This window comes from Pipistrellus hanaki (genome assembly GCF_964339955.1).
Source record: "Pipistrellus hanaki genome assembly, chromosome: X".
NCBI classification, from domain to species: Eukaryota; Metazoa; Chordata; class Mammalia; order Chiroptera; family Vespertilionidae; genus Pipistrellus; species Pipistrellus hanaki.
In genome coordinates, this window is record NC_140524.1 from 48,622,357 (window position 1) to 48,636,988 (window position 14,632).

The 14,632-nt window shown below is 35.6% G+C and overlaps 2 protein-coding genes across 4 annotated transcripts in view; one reads left to right on the forward strand and one right to left on the reverse strand.

Moving 5' to 3' along the window:
- Positions 1 to 14,632, forward strand: part of MORC4 (MORC family CW-type zinc finger 4) — a 737,287-nt gene that overhangs the window by 212,323 nt on the left and 510,332 nt on the right. The gene's annotated exons all lie outside the window — the stretch shown is intronic.
- The window catches only part of TBC1D8B (TBC1 domain family member 8B), an 85,814-nt gene that overhangs the window by 4,472 nt on the left and 66,710 nt on the right, over positions 1 to 14,632 (reverse strand). For 2 of the 3 annotated variants that reach the window (XM_084870439.1, XM_084870438.1), the window contains exons 18-20: positions 13,259 to 13,342; positions 11,956 to 12,012; positions 6,828 to 6,925 (exon numbers count right to left, since the gene is read on the reverse strand). In XM_084870439.1, coding sequence (XP_084726565.1) covers positions 6,828 to 6,925; positions 11,956 to 12,012; positions 13,259 to 13,342 — 239 coding nt within the window. The remainder of the gene's footprint in view (positions 1 to 6,827; positions 6,926 to 11,955; positions 12,013 to 13,258; positions 13,343 to 14,632) is intronic. The other variant, XM_084870440.1, reaches the window with a different exon arrangement.

Genomic DNA, 14,632 nt, shown 5'->3' on the forward strand with positions numbered 1-14,632 from the left:
GTTTAACCTTATCTCAACACAACCTTTACACCATGACTCTCTTCCTAACCTTTCCCCTTTTGCTATCCTGTTTATCTTAACCCTTTCCTGCTTTAGATTTTCCCTACTCTTTCTGTCTCCCCCCTGCTAAAATTTCTACCATACTTATATATCTAATTTTCAATCCCCCGTGCCAAGTGCATACACACCCCTCTCTGAGCTGTATTAACTAGCAAAAAAAAAATTGTTTTCCTCTCTGTCTTTTTGATGCTGTTTGTGTGAATGTTGATTATATTGTATTTTTATGCTTTTTAGTGAGATTATTTTGCTTATTCTTTTGTTGTTGCTGTTGCTTGGTATTTTTTTGTTTACTTTTTTTTACTTCTGTTTTCCCTTCCTTTGCTGGATATTAGTGGGTGTTGTAGTTTGTATTATTCTCCAGGTACTGTTGCCAGCATTTCCAGAGGTTAGTGGTTGTTCTATTGAAATTATCTCCCCATATATATAGTTCGTTCCCCTTTTCTCTTAGTTTCTTTCTTCTCTCTCTCTCTCTCTCTCTCTCTCTCTCTCTCTCTCTCTCTTTTCTCCCTGTTTCCCGATTTCATTTTGACATTCCTTTTTTTCCCTTTCTTTTTCTCTTTTTCCTTCCCCCGTCTCTTTTTACTCTTCTTATTTCTCTCCTATCCCCTAATTTGCCTTTTCCTAGTGGTCACCTTTATTGGAGATTATTAATATCACAAATACATTTCTATTCAGTGCCTTGTGTGTTGTACCTGATTGTGCCATATTTTGTGCCTTTAAATCAATGCAGGAGAGAGAGATCTAAATAACCAGACATCCTGAAAAGAGAAACCAAAAAAAAAAAAAAAAAAAAAACAACAAAAAACAGCCCACAAATGAAAGAAAAGCAGGACCAGAGCAAGAATTCAGAGTAATGATCATAAGATGGCTAAAAAGAATGGAATAAAAATTTGACAATATGAGTAAGAACCAAGAGGAAATGAAGATGAACCAAGAAGAACTGAAAAATGACATCGCTACCATGAAGAACTCAATAGAAATCATCAAGAGTAGACTAGACGAAGCAGAGAACCGAATCAGTGAGCTAGAACACAAGATGGGGAAAAAATACCCAATTAGAGCAGCTTCTAGAAAGAAAAAAAAATTAAAAAGCAGGAGGAAAGCCTATGGAAACTTTGGGACAATACAAAACAAAACAATATTAGAACAATAGGGGCTCCAGACGGAAAGAAAACTGAGGAAGGCATAGAAAAACTATTTCAAGAAATAATGAGAGAAAACTTTCCTGAGATAGAGAAGAAAAAACCCACACAAATCCAAGAAGCTTGCAGAGTCCCAAGCAAAATGAATCCCAAAAGACCAACGCCAAGGCACATTATAATTAAATTGGCAAACACCAACGACAGAGTAAGAATCTTAAAAGCAGCCAGAGAGAGGCAGAAAGTTACATATAAAGGAACACCCATCAGACTAGCAACTGAATTCTCCACAGAAACTCATCAGGCCAGAAGGGAATGGGATGAAATATACAAAGTCATGCAAAGGAAGGGTCTGAATCCCAGAATACTGTACCCAGCAAGGCTATTAATCAAAATTGAAGGTGAAATCAGGAGCTTCACAGACAAAAAAAGACTAAAGGAATTTATCTCCACCAAACCAGCAATGCAATAAATGCTAAAGAGTCTACTGTAAAAATAAAGAAATAGGAAGAGAAGAAGGAACACAGGGGTATAGAATAAAAATGGCGTCAAATGAGTACCTATCAATAATAACTTTAAATGTAAATGGATTAAATGCTCCAATCAAAAGACATAGGGTAACAGATTGGATAAGAAAACAAGACCCATATAACTGTTGTCTACAAGAAACCCATTTCAGAAAAAAAGATGCATACAGACTGAGGGTGAAAGGATGGAAAAAGGTTTTCCAGGCGAATGGAAATGAAAACAAAGCTGGGGTAGCAATACTTATATCTGACAAATTAGATCTCAAAGTGAAGGACATAACAAGAGATAATGAAGGCCACTTCATAATACTAAAGGGAGCAATCCTACAAGAAGAAATAACCCTGGTAAGCATATATGCACGCAATACAGGAGCACTCAAATACATAAAAAAAAAACTGCTGGAGGACATTAAAGGAGAGATTAATAGTAATACAATCATAGTAGGAGATTTTAATACCCCACTGTCACCTTTGGACAAATCATCTAAACGAAAAATCAACAAAGAAACATCAATCCAAAATGATGCACTAGACCAGATGGAATTAATCGACATCTTCAGAACATTTCACCCCAAAGCCACAGAATATACATTCTTCTCAGGTGCACATGGGTCATACTCAAAGATAGACCACATGTTGGGACATAGGCAAAGTCTTTTCAAATTCAAGAAGATAGAAATCATATCAAGCATCTTCTCAGATCATAGTGGCATAACACTGGAAATTAACTACAATAAAAGTAATCCAAAGAAATCAAACACATGGAGACTAAACAGCATGTTATTAAACAAGAACTGGGTTACCAGAGAAATCAAGGAAGAAATTAAAAACATCCTGGAAACAAATGACAATGAAAACACAACAATCCAAAATCTATGGGACACAACAAAAGCAGTTTTGAGAGGAAAGTTCATAGCTCTACAAGCCTAATGCAAAAAAAAAAAAAAAAAAAAAAAAAAAAAAAAAAAAAAAAAGAAAAAACAAGAAAAAATGGTAACAAATTATCTAACTCTACAACTCAAAGAGTTAGAAAAAGAGCAACAAGAAAATCCCAGTGTAAGCAGAAGGAAGGAAATAATAAAAATCAGAGCAGAGATAAATGACATAGAGGCAAAAGAAACAATACATAAGATCAACAAAACCAAGAGCTGATTCTTTGAAAGGATAAACAAGATTGATGAACCTGTAGCCAGGTTAACCAAGAAACAAAGAGGACCCAAATAAACAAAATCAGAAACGAAAGAGGTGAAATAACAACAGTCCCCGCCAAAATACAAAGGATTGTTACAAAATACTACTAACAACTCTATTCCAACAAACTGGACAACCTGGAGTAAATTGACATATTCCTAGAAAAATACAAACTTCCAAAACTCAATCAGGAAGAATCTAAAAATCTCAATAGACCAGTGACTTGGGAAGAAATTGAAACAGTCATCAAAAAGCTTCCAGCAAACAAAAGCCCAGGGCCAGATGGCTTCACAGGAGAGTTTTACCAAACATTCAAGGAAGAACTAAAACCTATCCTCCTCAGACTATTCCAAAAAAATTCAAGAGGAAGGAACACTTCCAAACTCCTTCTATGAAGCCAGCATCACCCTAATACCAAAACCAGATAAAAACAACTGAGTGAAAGAGAATTACAGGCCAATATCCCTCATGAACATAGATGCCAAAATCCTCAACAAAATTCTAGAAAATCAGATCCAGCAGTACATCAGAAAGATCATACACCATGACCAAGTAGAATTTATTCCCGGAATGCAAGATTGGTACAATATCCACAAAGCAATAAACGTGATATATCACATTAAAAAATTGAGAGAATTGATGCAGAAAAAGCATTTGATAAAATTCAACACCCTTTCCTGATAAAAACTCTCAACAAGGTGGGAGTACAAGGATCATACCTCAACATAATAAAAGCTATATATGAGAAACCCACAGCCAACACCTTACTCAATTGGCAAAAACTAAAACCATTCCCTCTAAGAACAGGAACAAGACAGGGATGCCCACTCTCACCATTCCTGTTTGACATAGGACTGGATGTATTTGCCATTGTGATTAGACAAGAAGAAGAAATAAAAGGCATCCAAATTGGAAAAGAAGAAGTAAAGCTGTCCTTATTTGCAGATGACATGATATTTTATATAAAAAACCCAAAAGACTCCATCAAAAAGTTAATTGACTTAATAAATGAATTTGGCAATGTAGCAGGATACAAAATTAACAACAAGAAATCTATGGCATTTCTATACACCAATAGTGAACTTACAGAAACAGAGACTAAAAAGGCAATCCCATTTACCATCGCACCAAAAAAATTAAGATACCTAGGAATAAACTTAACTAAGGAGGTAAAAGACCTATACGCAGAAAACTACACGACACTGAAAAAAGAGATAGAGGAAGATGTAAACAGATGGAAGAACATATCATGTTCATGGATTGGTAGAATCAACATCATCAAAATGTCCATACTTCCCAAAGCAATCTATAGGTTCAATGCACTCCCCATTAAAATACCAATGGCATATTTCACTGACCTAGAAATAACTCTCCAAAAGTTCATTTGGAACAATAAAAGACCCCGAATAGCCACAGCAATCCTGAGAAAGAAGAGTAAAGTAGGAGGGAATCTCAATACCAGATTTCAAGCTGTATTACAAAGCCACTGTTCTCAAAACAGCCTGGTACTGGCACAAGAACGGACATATAGATCAATGGAATAGAATTGAGAACCCAGATATCAACCCAAATCACTATGCTCAATTAATATTTGACAAAGGAGGCACGAATATACAATGGTGTCAAGACAGTCTCTTCAATAAATGGTGTTGGGAAAATTGGACAGATACATGTGAAAGAATGAAACTAGATCACCAACTTACACCATACACAAAAATAAACTCAAAATGGATACAGGACTTAAACATAAGACGGGGAACCATAAAAATACTAGAGGCATCCACAGGCAGCAAAATCTCAGATGTATGCCAAAAGAATTTCCTGACTGATACTTCCCCTAGGGCAATGGAAGCTAAGGAGAAAATAAACAAATGGGACTACATCAAAATAAAAAGCTTTTTTACAACAAAAGAAACCATCAACAAAACAACAAGAAAGCCCACTGTATGGGAGAACATATTTGCAAATGTTATCACTGATAAAGTTTTAATCTCCAACATCTACAGACAGCTTATACAACTTAATAAAAGGAAGATAAATGACCCAATTAAAAAATGGGCAATGGATCTAAATATAATCTTCTCAAAAGAAGACAGAAGGAAGGCCAAGAGGCACATCAAAACATGCTCAAAGTCACTAATTATCCGAGAGATGTAAATCAAAACAACAATGCAGTACCATATCACACCTGTTAGAACGGCCAAGATCAACAAATCAAGAAACGACAAGGGTTTGCGAGGTTGCGGAGAAAAAGGAACCCTCGTGCACTGCTGGTGGGAATGTAGACTGGTACAATCACTGTGGAGAACAGTGTGGAGTTTCCTCAAAAAACTGAAAATGCAACTCCCATTTGACCCAGTAATCCCACTCCTAGGAATATATCCCAAGAAGTTAGAAACATCAATCAGAAAGAATATATGCACCCCTATGTTCATAGCAGCACAATTTACAATAGCTAGGATTTGGAAACAGCCTAGGTGCCCATCAGCAGAAGATTGGATCAAAAAATTATAGTACATCTACACAATGGAATATTATGCTGCCATAAAAAAGAAGGAATTCTCATCATTTGTAGAATTGGAGAACATCATGCTGAGTGAAATAAGCCAGTCAATGAAAGAGAAACACCACATGACCTCACTCATTTATTTATAATAAAGATTATAAACTGATGAACCAAAAGATAGATATAGAGACAGTAAAGCAACAAGTAGACTGTCAAATTACAGCGGGGAGGATAGGGAGATCTGAGAAATATAAGAGATCCACCAAAGGACTTGTATACATGCATATAAGTATAACCAATGGACACAAAACTCTGGGGAGGGAGGGCATATATGGGAGGGGGTGCAATGGTATATGTACAGAGATAATAATTTAATTAAAAAATAAAAAAAGATTCCAACACAAGAGCCCTATATGTCAATCCTACCAGAAAAGTTTATCTGTAAATAAGGAGCAAATACAAAGGATGTACTTCATAAAAATATATTTTTCCACCCAGTGTAGCTCAGTTGGTTGGGCAACATTTCATCCCATGCACAAAAAGGTTACTGGTTCAATTCCCTGATAGGGGATGTGCAGGAGGCAGCCAATTGATGTTTTGTTCTCAGCTCTCATGTCAATGTTTCTCTCTTTCTCCCTTCCACTCTCTAAAAATAAACAAATATTTACCCCTCAAAATTACATACACACACACACACATTGTTCAAAACTTTTAAGTTCATTTCTTTTTTCCTAACTCTACAGTACTATTTCTAAGAATTTTAGAATAAATACATCTTATTGATTCATTTTCTAAAAGTACTTAATTCAACTATCAAATTACCAAGTCCACTGAGAAATACTAAGCTATTTGATGGTTCTCATTTTAATAAAGTTCTGGGAATATTAAGGATCTATACTAACATTTTAATAAAAATATAATAACATATAACATATACTGACTAAATACTTTGTAAGAAAGGGATAGATTTAGAATTGTGTCAATACTACTCATTTAGCAGGTTCAAATACAAAATGATTAGGAACTAGGGTGTGACTTATCTTAGTAATTTCTTATTCATAGTACCTAGCACTAAGTTTGTCATCTATAAACACTAAAAATGTGTACCGAACAGATAAAAATTTCTAATAAAGATGGAAATAGAAAATACTGAAATATGTTATACACATCCATCTTTTCTGTAGGAACAAATGTCATAGCATAGAAACTGCAGTGAAACACTAGATGTATTTAAGTATTAAAAATAATTTGATCCCAGTCATCAGTACTCATCTGCAGCAGAGATAATACACAGATGATTTAAATATTTTTGTAATAGCATGTTAGCTACTTTAGAGTTGGATATACACACATTCATAAAAATATCATTAAAAACCTAGAATTTTTTCTTTGAAAGCACTATACCTGTTTCATTCTTGGTAAATCCTTAATGTTTTCTTCTTTTTTGCAAAGCTCATCTTGCCATTGACTAAGATATGCTTGAATATCAATTTTTCCTTTGCCTGAATGAGAATAAAACCATTTTCATAGTTATAATTTTCATAATAAACAGCCTACTACATTTTCTGAAATCTCAAAAAAATTATTATCATCAAAAGATATTTCACTGAGTTATAAGATTCTACCTTTTTCTTTAATCCAGAAAATCACCTGAATTAAACTTTTATTTCACCTAGTGATTCTCAGGACACTTCTCCATTTTCATTAAACTGAAACTTTTATTTTGGGGACTAGGAAATATTTAAAGCAAAATTGAGAAGGATGCATTTTATATTAAACAGTACAACCTGACTTGATGATGTAAATTTCATGTAGAGCTGAAACCGGTTTGGCTCAGGAGAGAGAGTGTCAGCCTGTGAACTCAAGGGTCCTGGGTTCAATTCCGGTCAAGGGCATGTACCTTAGTTGCGGGCACATCCCCAGTGGGAGGTGTGCAGGAGGCAGCTGATCAATGTTTCTCTCTCATTGATGTTTCTAACTTTCTATCCCTCTCCCTTCCTCTCTGTAAGAAATCAATAAAATATAAAATATCTTTCTTTCTTTAAAAATAAATAAATAAATAAATAAATAAATAAATAAATAAATAAATTTCATGTAGATATTTTCATGCATACTATGAAGTTTAAAATACCTTCTATATACAAATATTAATTGGTCTATGATGGCTCTTTTGGAAAATTCAAAACACAACTTATTTATTCATTCACTTAAAGAGTTTAATTATGATGCTGTAAAAGAAGGAACTCCTACCATTTGCAACAGCATGGATGGAGCTGGGGAGCATTAGGCTAAGTGAAATAAGTCAGCCAGAGAAAGATAAATATCACATGATCTTAATCATTTGTGGATTATAATGAACAACATAAACTGCTGAACAAAAACAGACTCAGAGATGGAGAAGCATCGATCAGATGCTCAAACCTCAGAGGGAAGGTAGGGGAGGGTCGGAATAAGGAGGGAGGTCAACCAAAAGACTTGTATGCATGCATATAAGCATAACCAATGAACAGAGACAGCAGGGAGTAAAGTGCATGCATGGGAGTGGTGTGGGGGGCAATGGAGGATATTGACACATAGGTAATACCTTAATCAATAAAAAAATCAGATTAAAAAAGATATTAATATGACTTTATTAATAATTATCAAAATATTAAATGTGCCTATTACTTGAGACCTAGTATTCTCATACCAATATGAACTTGTCCTATCCTAAAGAAATATGTGAAAAGTATATTAAAATATAAGAATAAAATGTCTATTACAGCAGAATTTATAACCTAAATATCCATCAATATTGGGCTAGTTATTAAAATAAATTATAATACAAGGATCCAAGACAGAGGTGGAATAGGTGGAAGTTACACTCACTTCCTCCCAAGTCTAAACTGGAATTACAAGTCAATTATAGAAAAAAAATCCTGAATAACTAACAGAAGACTAGCTGAACGTAAGTCTTATAACCAAGGATTTACAGAAGAAACCACATCGAGACTGGTAGGAAGGACAGGGATGTGAAAAGGGCTAGCCCTGCACCCATGGGTGGTGGCTGAGAATCCAGAGGATATCTCAGCTGCAAAGGTCCCCCCTGAGGAGTGCGGGGTCTCAATTCCATGTAGGATCCTCAGCCCAGAGTACCAGAGTCTAGAAGAGGAAGTCACATAACATCAGACTTTGAAAATCAGCGGGGATTCTGTCCACTAGGGAGAGACAGAAGTCCACTAGACACAGGCATCCTCTTAAAGGGCCAGTGCACAAAATCTTGTTTATAGCCACTAACCCTGGGCTCCAGTCTAAAAGGGTGGAACAGACTACATTGTGTGAGACTAAACCAGGGTTTGTGGCTCTGGCAAGAGAACTGAAGGAGTGTCACCAGGATTGCTGTGCTGAATCATTCTCTCACACCACAGATACCATCTTTCTTGGGTGGAACACTCCATTTTTTATGGCATCAGCTTGAGGAAACTCCCTATTGCCCTGTGGTAGAAGAGTCAACTACCTAGGCCCGAGATATTGAGGTCCAGGCAGACTTATGGTGTGCCAAAGTGTGAGTTGTGTGTCTCTGGAGCAGAAGCCATTCACACTTTCCAGAGCTTAATTGGCACCACCCTTCCCCCATGGGACATCCACTAGCCTCACACTCTCTACCCCCAGGTAGCCCTGCCCTACCAAGCTTGGGCTCTCCAAAAAGTGAAAGCAGAATCAAAGACTGAGTTGTGTGGCTCTAGGAAGGGGATCATTTTTCCCTCACACACCTGACCATTGCACAACCTTCCTTCACAGAGTCAAATCTTGGTCTGTTTGAGCCTGATAAACTCTGCCTCTGCTGGCCTCCCCTTGATGACTCTCTGAGACCCTGCTCTACCACAAATATCTGCAGGCTACTGTTAGATGGAAGATGGCCTTGGTGTACCCTGAGACATTTGCTGAGTGGCCTCAGACCCAGCACTAAGTTTGAATTTGTATAAACCTGGTGAACACTACTTGCCCCTACCTGGTGACTCACTGAGAATGCAACTAGCGTTCTATTGTGCCACCAAAGGCTTTTTCAGTGACTGAGCCTAACAGGCAGCTGGCAAACAAAGGTAGAAATTGGGGTGCTTTGGACCTTTTGTTGATATTTCTGCCCATGACCTTTGTGTTGGTGGAAGCCAGGTTTGGTGTACAGTTTGGTCCCTCCCATGTGCACTCAGGCCCAGGAGAGACAGCCAAAAATTGTGGATTGCTCTGTAGTTTCAGATAGCCCAGGGCTGGGCACAGGCAGTGCCTGACATTGACCTGCACCAAATTCCCTCAGAAGAGGTCCCAGAACCAATACATCCTGTGGCAGTATTAAGACTATATCAGAGCACAATTCAACTATCTCCACAATTGGCACACCCAAAGGGAGATCTTGGCAGGCACCAGACTCTGCTGGGTTGAATTCCACTTCATGAGATCACACAACAGCAGTTTATGCACTCTGATCGGGGTTGATCTTCATAGTCAGCCAGCCCAAGAGCCAACCCGACTCATAGGTGGACTGAGAGAAATTAAGATTCAACTACAACAGGAGGCTTCACATAAACCATAAAAGGGACATTCCCAGAGCACCTAGCTTAAGTGATTAGGGAGACAACTCCACTAAGCCCCTCAAGATACCTACTGCCATATCAAGACTGGGAGATATAGAAGATCTACCTAATACACAGAAACAATTATAGAGAGATAGCAAAAATAAGGAGACAAAGAAACATATGCCCATATGAAAGAACAAGAGAAATATGCAGAAAAAAAGAACTAAATAAAATGGAGGCAACCAATATACCAGATAAAGAGTTAAAAAAATGGTTATGAAGATGACCAATGAACTTATGCAAAAATAGATGAAGTGGGAGAGAATGAAGAGACAGTAAACATAAAAAGGACATAATTACCATTAAAAACAGTCAGAAATGAGGAATACAATATTTCAAATTAAGAATACATGAGAAGAAACCAACAACAGGCTAAATGAAGTAGAGGACTGAATCAGCAGTTTGGAAGACAAGGTAGCATTAAACACCTAACCAGAGCACTGAAAAAAAAATCATTAAAAAAATATTAGGATAGTTTAAGAAACCTCTGGGATAACACAAAGCATAACAACATCTGCATCATAGAGGTACCAAAAGGAGAAAAGAGAGAGCAAGGAATGTAGAACCTATTTGAAGAAACAATGACGGAAAACTTCCCTAACCTGGTGAAGAAAAAAGACATATAAGTGCAGGAAGCCCAGAAAGTCCCAAACAAGATGAATACAAAGAGAGCCACACCAAAAGTTAAAGGCAAAGAATCTTAAAAGCATCAAGAGAAAATCAGTTAGTTACCTACAAGGTTGCTCCCATAAGTCTATCCACTCAAGAGAAACATTTTAGGCCAGAAAGGACTGGCACAAAACATTCAAAGTGATGAAAAGCAAGGACCTACAATCAAGACTATTCTGTCCAGCAAAGCTGTTACAAAAGTATGAATAATAATTGGCAACAAATGCATATCAACAATTACTTTAAATGCAAATGGATTAAATGCTTTAAAAACATATGATGGCTGAATTAAGTGACAAAATGACCCTTACATATGCTGTCCATAAGAGACTCACTTCAGGCATAAACACATACACGAAAGTAAAGGGATGGAAAAAAGGAACTTCATGAAAATGTAAAAAATAAATAAATAAATAAATAACAAAAAACAAAAAAACAAAAACTGGGATAGGAAGACTTATACCAGACAAAATGGTCATTAAAACAAAGGCTGTAACAAGAGATAAGGAAAGACCAAGCAATTCCACTTTTGGGTATTTATAAAAAAAAAAATCCAAATCACTAAATTGAAAAGACATATGCATCCCTATGTGTATTGCAGCATTATTTACAATAGCTAAGATATGGAAGCAATCTAATTGTCCATCAGTAGATGAATGGATAACAAAGAAGCAGTACATATATACAAGGAAATATGACTCAGCCATAAAAAAAGAATGAAATCTTGCCATCTGCAGCAACATGGATAGGCCTAGGGGGTATTGTACTGAATGAAATAAGTCAGACAGAGAAAGATAAATACCATATGATTTCACTTATATATTGAATCTAAAGAGCAAAAGAAATAAACAAACAAAATAGAAACAGACTCACAGACACAGAGAAAACACTGATGATTGCTAGAGGGTTGGGGATTGAGTGAAAAAGGTGAAGAGATTAAGAAATACAAATTGGTAGTTACAGAATAGTCATGGGGATGTCAAGTACAGTGTAGGATATATATTTAAAAATACTATAAAAAATATGTATGGTGTAAGATGGGTACTATATTTAAGGGGGTGAACATTCCATAAGTTATATGTAACCACTAGGTTGTATGCCTGAAACTAACATAATACTGTACATCAACTATAATTAAAAAATTAAAAAACATTAAGTTAAATTAAAATGTCATATAAAAAAGGGAAATCTGCCTTTCCCCTTTGCTTAAAAAACCCCAATAATTTAAATTATATTCTAGATCATAGTACCTTTTTCAGGGCTATGTTTTGCTGATACTGCTTCCTTCCCACCTGCAGGCTTGGAAACTAAAAGAAAAGAGGACAATTGCAATTTGTAAACTATTTAACAAATAGCTTTTATAAAATAATATTTTATATTGAGACTTTTTTAAAAACATTATTTTATTTAATTCAGCAAACCAATTTTAGCTGACCTCGCCCCCTATCATTAGAAGACAAAGTATTCAAGCCCAGCTGGAATGGCTCAGTTGGTTGAACTTTGTCCCATGCACCAAAAGGTTGCAGGTTTGATTCCTGGTCAGGGCACATACCTGGGTTGTGGGTTTGATTCCCAGTTGGGGAGCATACAGAAGGCAACTGATCAATATTTTTTTCTCTTTCTCTCTCTCTCTCCTCCTTTCTCTAAGCATGTCCTTGGGAGAGGATTTTAAAAAAAAAAAGAAAGAAGAGAAAGTATTCAAAAATTTTTATAGTAAAAAGAACAGTAGGGGGGAATCCATATGAAAAAATACCTAGGAAGAAGTATAACAAATATTAAGTATGTATTTCTGTTTGGTATTTTCTTCTTTTTCACTTTAGTCAAATTAAATATTATTTATTTTATTATGAAATAAAACATACTGGAAGTTAAGAAGACTGGGCTATTAGTCCTGATTGTGGCAATGACTCATTGTGAAATCTTGCAGAAGTCACCACTTCTTTCTGGACCTCAGTGCCCTTATCTATGTAATTAAGGGACTGACTAGACGACTTATTAGGTCTCTTCAAATTTTATGTTCAAACACTAACATGCAGTAAACATACATTAATCAGACATATTCCTCTAAGACATTTATGAAAAAGGACACAAAATAAACTCATAATCCTTCCAAATTATGTCTTGGAGACAGATTCACCTCTGTCTCCTAAACCTACAATGATTTATAGTAAGTATTTACTGTTTGAATAATAGCTATTACCTTCAATAATCAAAGATTCTATTGCCTTCATTGTATTTTTAACAAGGCATGGAAATGATCTGATATATTTTAGAAATTTCTGCAACCTAAGTGGGAACAAACTGCATTTTCTTTCTAATTCTCCAGTAAATAAGAAATTCCATGCATCAAAACTAAAATGCAGTTTAGTCATTCAAATGTTTATGGAGTATTTACCATGCAGTTAGCATTGTGCTAAGTGCTGGGGTAGCACAAAAGAATCATAAGGTATAATTACCCAAATTTTACTAGTGGTAACTGGGTAAAGAATATTAAAGCCAGGAAGATCACTATTGAGTAATTATCAAACAGATATATTTTGAACAGATATTTACCATGGAGCTGACTGAAATAAAGTAATTCTTCCTCGGAAAGTTCATCTCCCTTTGAAGGGTCCTTCAATTTCACTTCAGTATAAGCTGAAAACAGATTACCCAGATCAAATTTATTAACAATGAGGAATAGAAACAGTTCCTTTAACAGCTCAAGTAAATCTGGGGGCAGAGATTTAGTAACAAAAGGGTTTCTGTAAAAGACATATGAAGAAGTGTGGAAGTAGTACTACTCTATTGTGTAGCAAGTAACAGGAAATACTTGATCACTTTGAGTTCTATTATTCCTCCTACTTACGTTTTTTATAGTTTTCTGAGAGCCATTACAAGTTGAAATAAGAATCTAGCATTTGGAAATCTCTAAAATGTGACCTCAATTATTTTAAAACAACTTCAAAAATAAGGAAAACATGAAGTTCAGTGCTCTAACAGATATGTAATGTTCTTTCTATTTTTAATCCTCCTACTAAAAACATAGTTATTACATGATAATATTAGACATTTTAATGGCAACTTGACTTAGTAATGAAATTTCTTCATAATTAAACTATTTGGAATTTTGTCTCTTGTTTTTAATGCTGTGTTTGTGATCTGAGTGTGTAGAGTTAAAGATGGCTTTAAGATTCTTGGTTTGGTTAAAAGCATGGTTCCTGGCTATCCTGGGAAGACTAAAAGAGTTCCCAAGTATAGCTTTAGACAGTGCTATTTGTTTTTGTGAATTACCTAAGTTAAAATATACTTTTGTAATGTCCCTTTAGTTGAAAGCCTAAGGCTGTTTACCCAAAATATGGATCAGGCCTAGAAAAGTCAGCCTCTTAAGGTTAGTGGGAAACACTTAAGTAAACTGGAATGGTCGAGTAACATGGGGGCAGTGTAGTAGGAGAGACAAAAACATGAGCTCTGGAGTCAGAACTCTGTTTGAATCTCAGCTATGTGATCTTTGGCAAGTAATTTAATATTTCTGACCTTTAGTCTCCTTATTGTCAATATCGGAAGTATAACACCACCTTGCATAAATATTATGAGAATTAAATAAAAGAATGCATGTAAGATAAATGCCTTGACAGAACAAGCGCTCACTCAATAAATGGTAGCTTTTACTTTGTTTCCTTTTCCAAATGTTCACTATCACTGCCCTGGTCTCATTTTTTTCTGAATAATTTGTACCATTTCACAAATTTGGCAGTTTGTTTAAAGTTAAATTCTACTCTCTAATGACAACAGCAGCAAAAATTCAACTTTATACCAATATTCAAATGATAGGTAGTTCTTATATACAAACTATCATTAAATTGATAGGCCACTAACAGGAGGGAAATTTGTGAACCTATATGTTATACAGATTATCTTCCATAGATTTCACTGTATTTTTATATC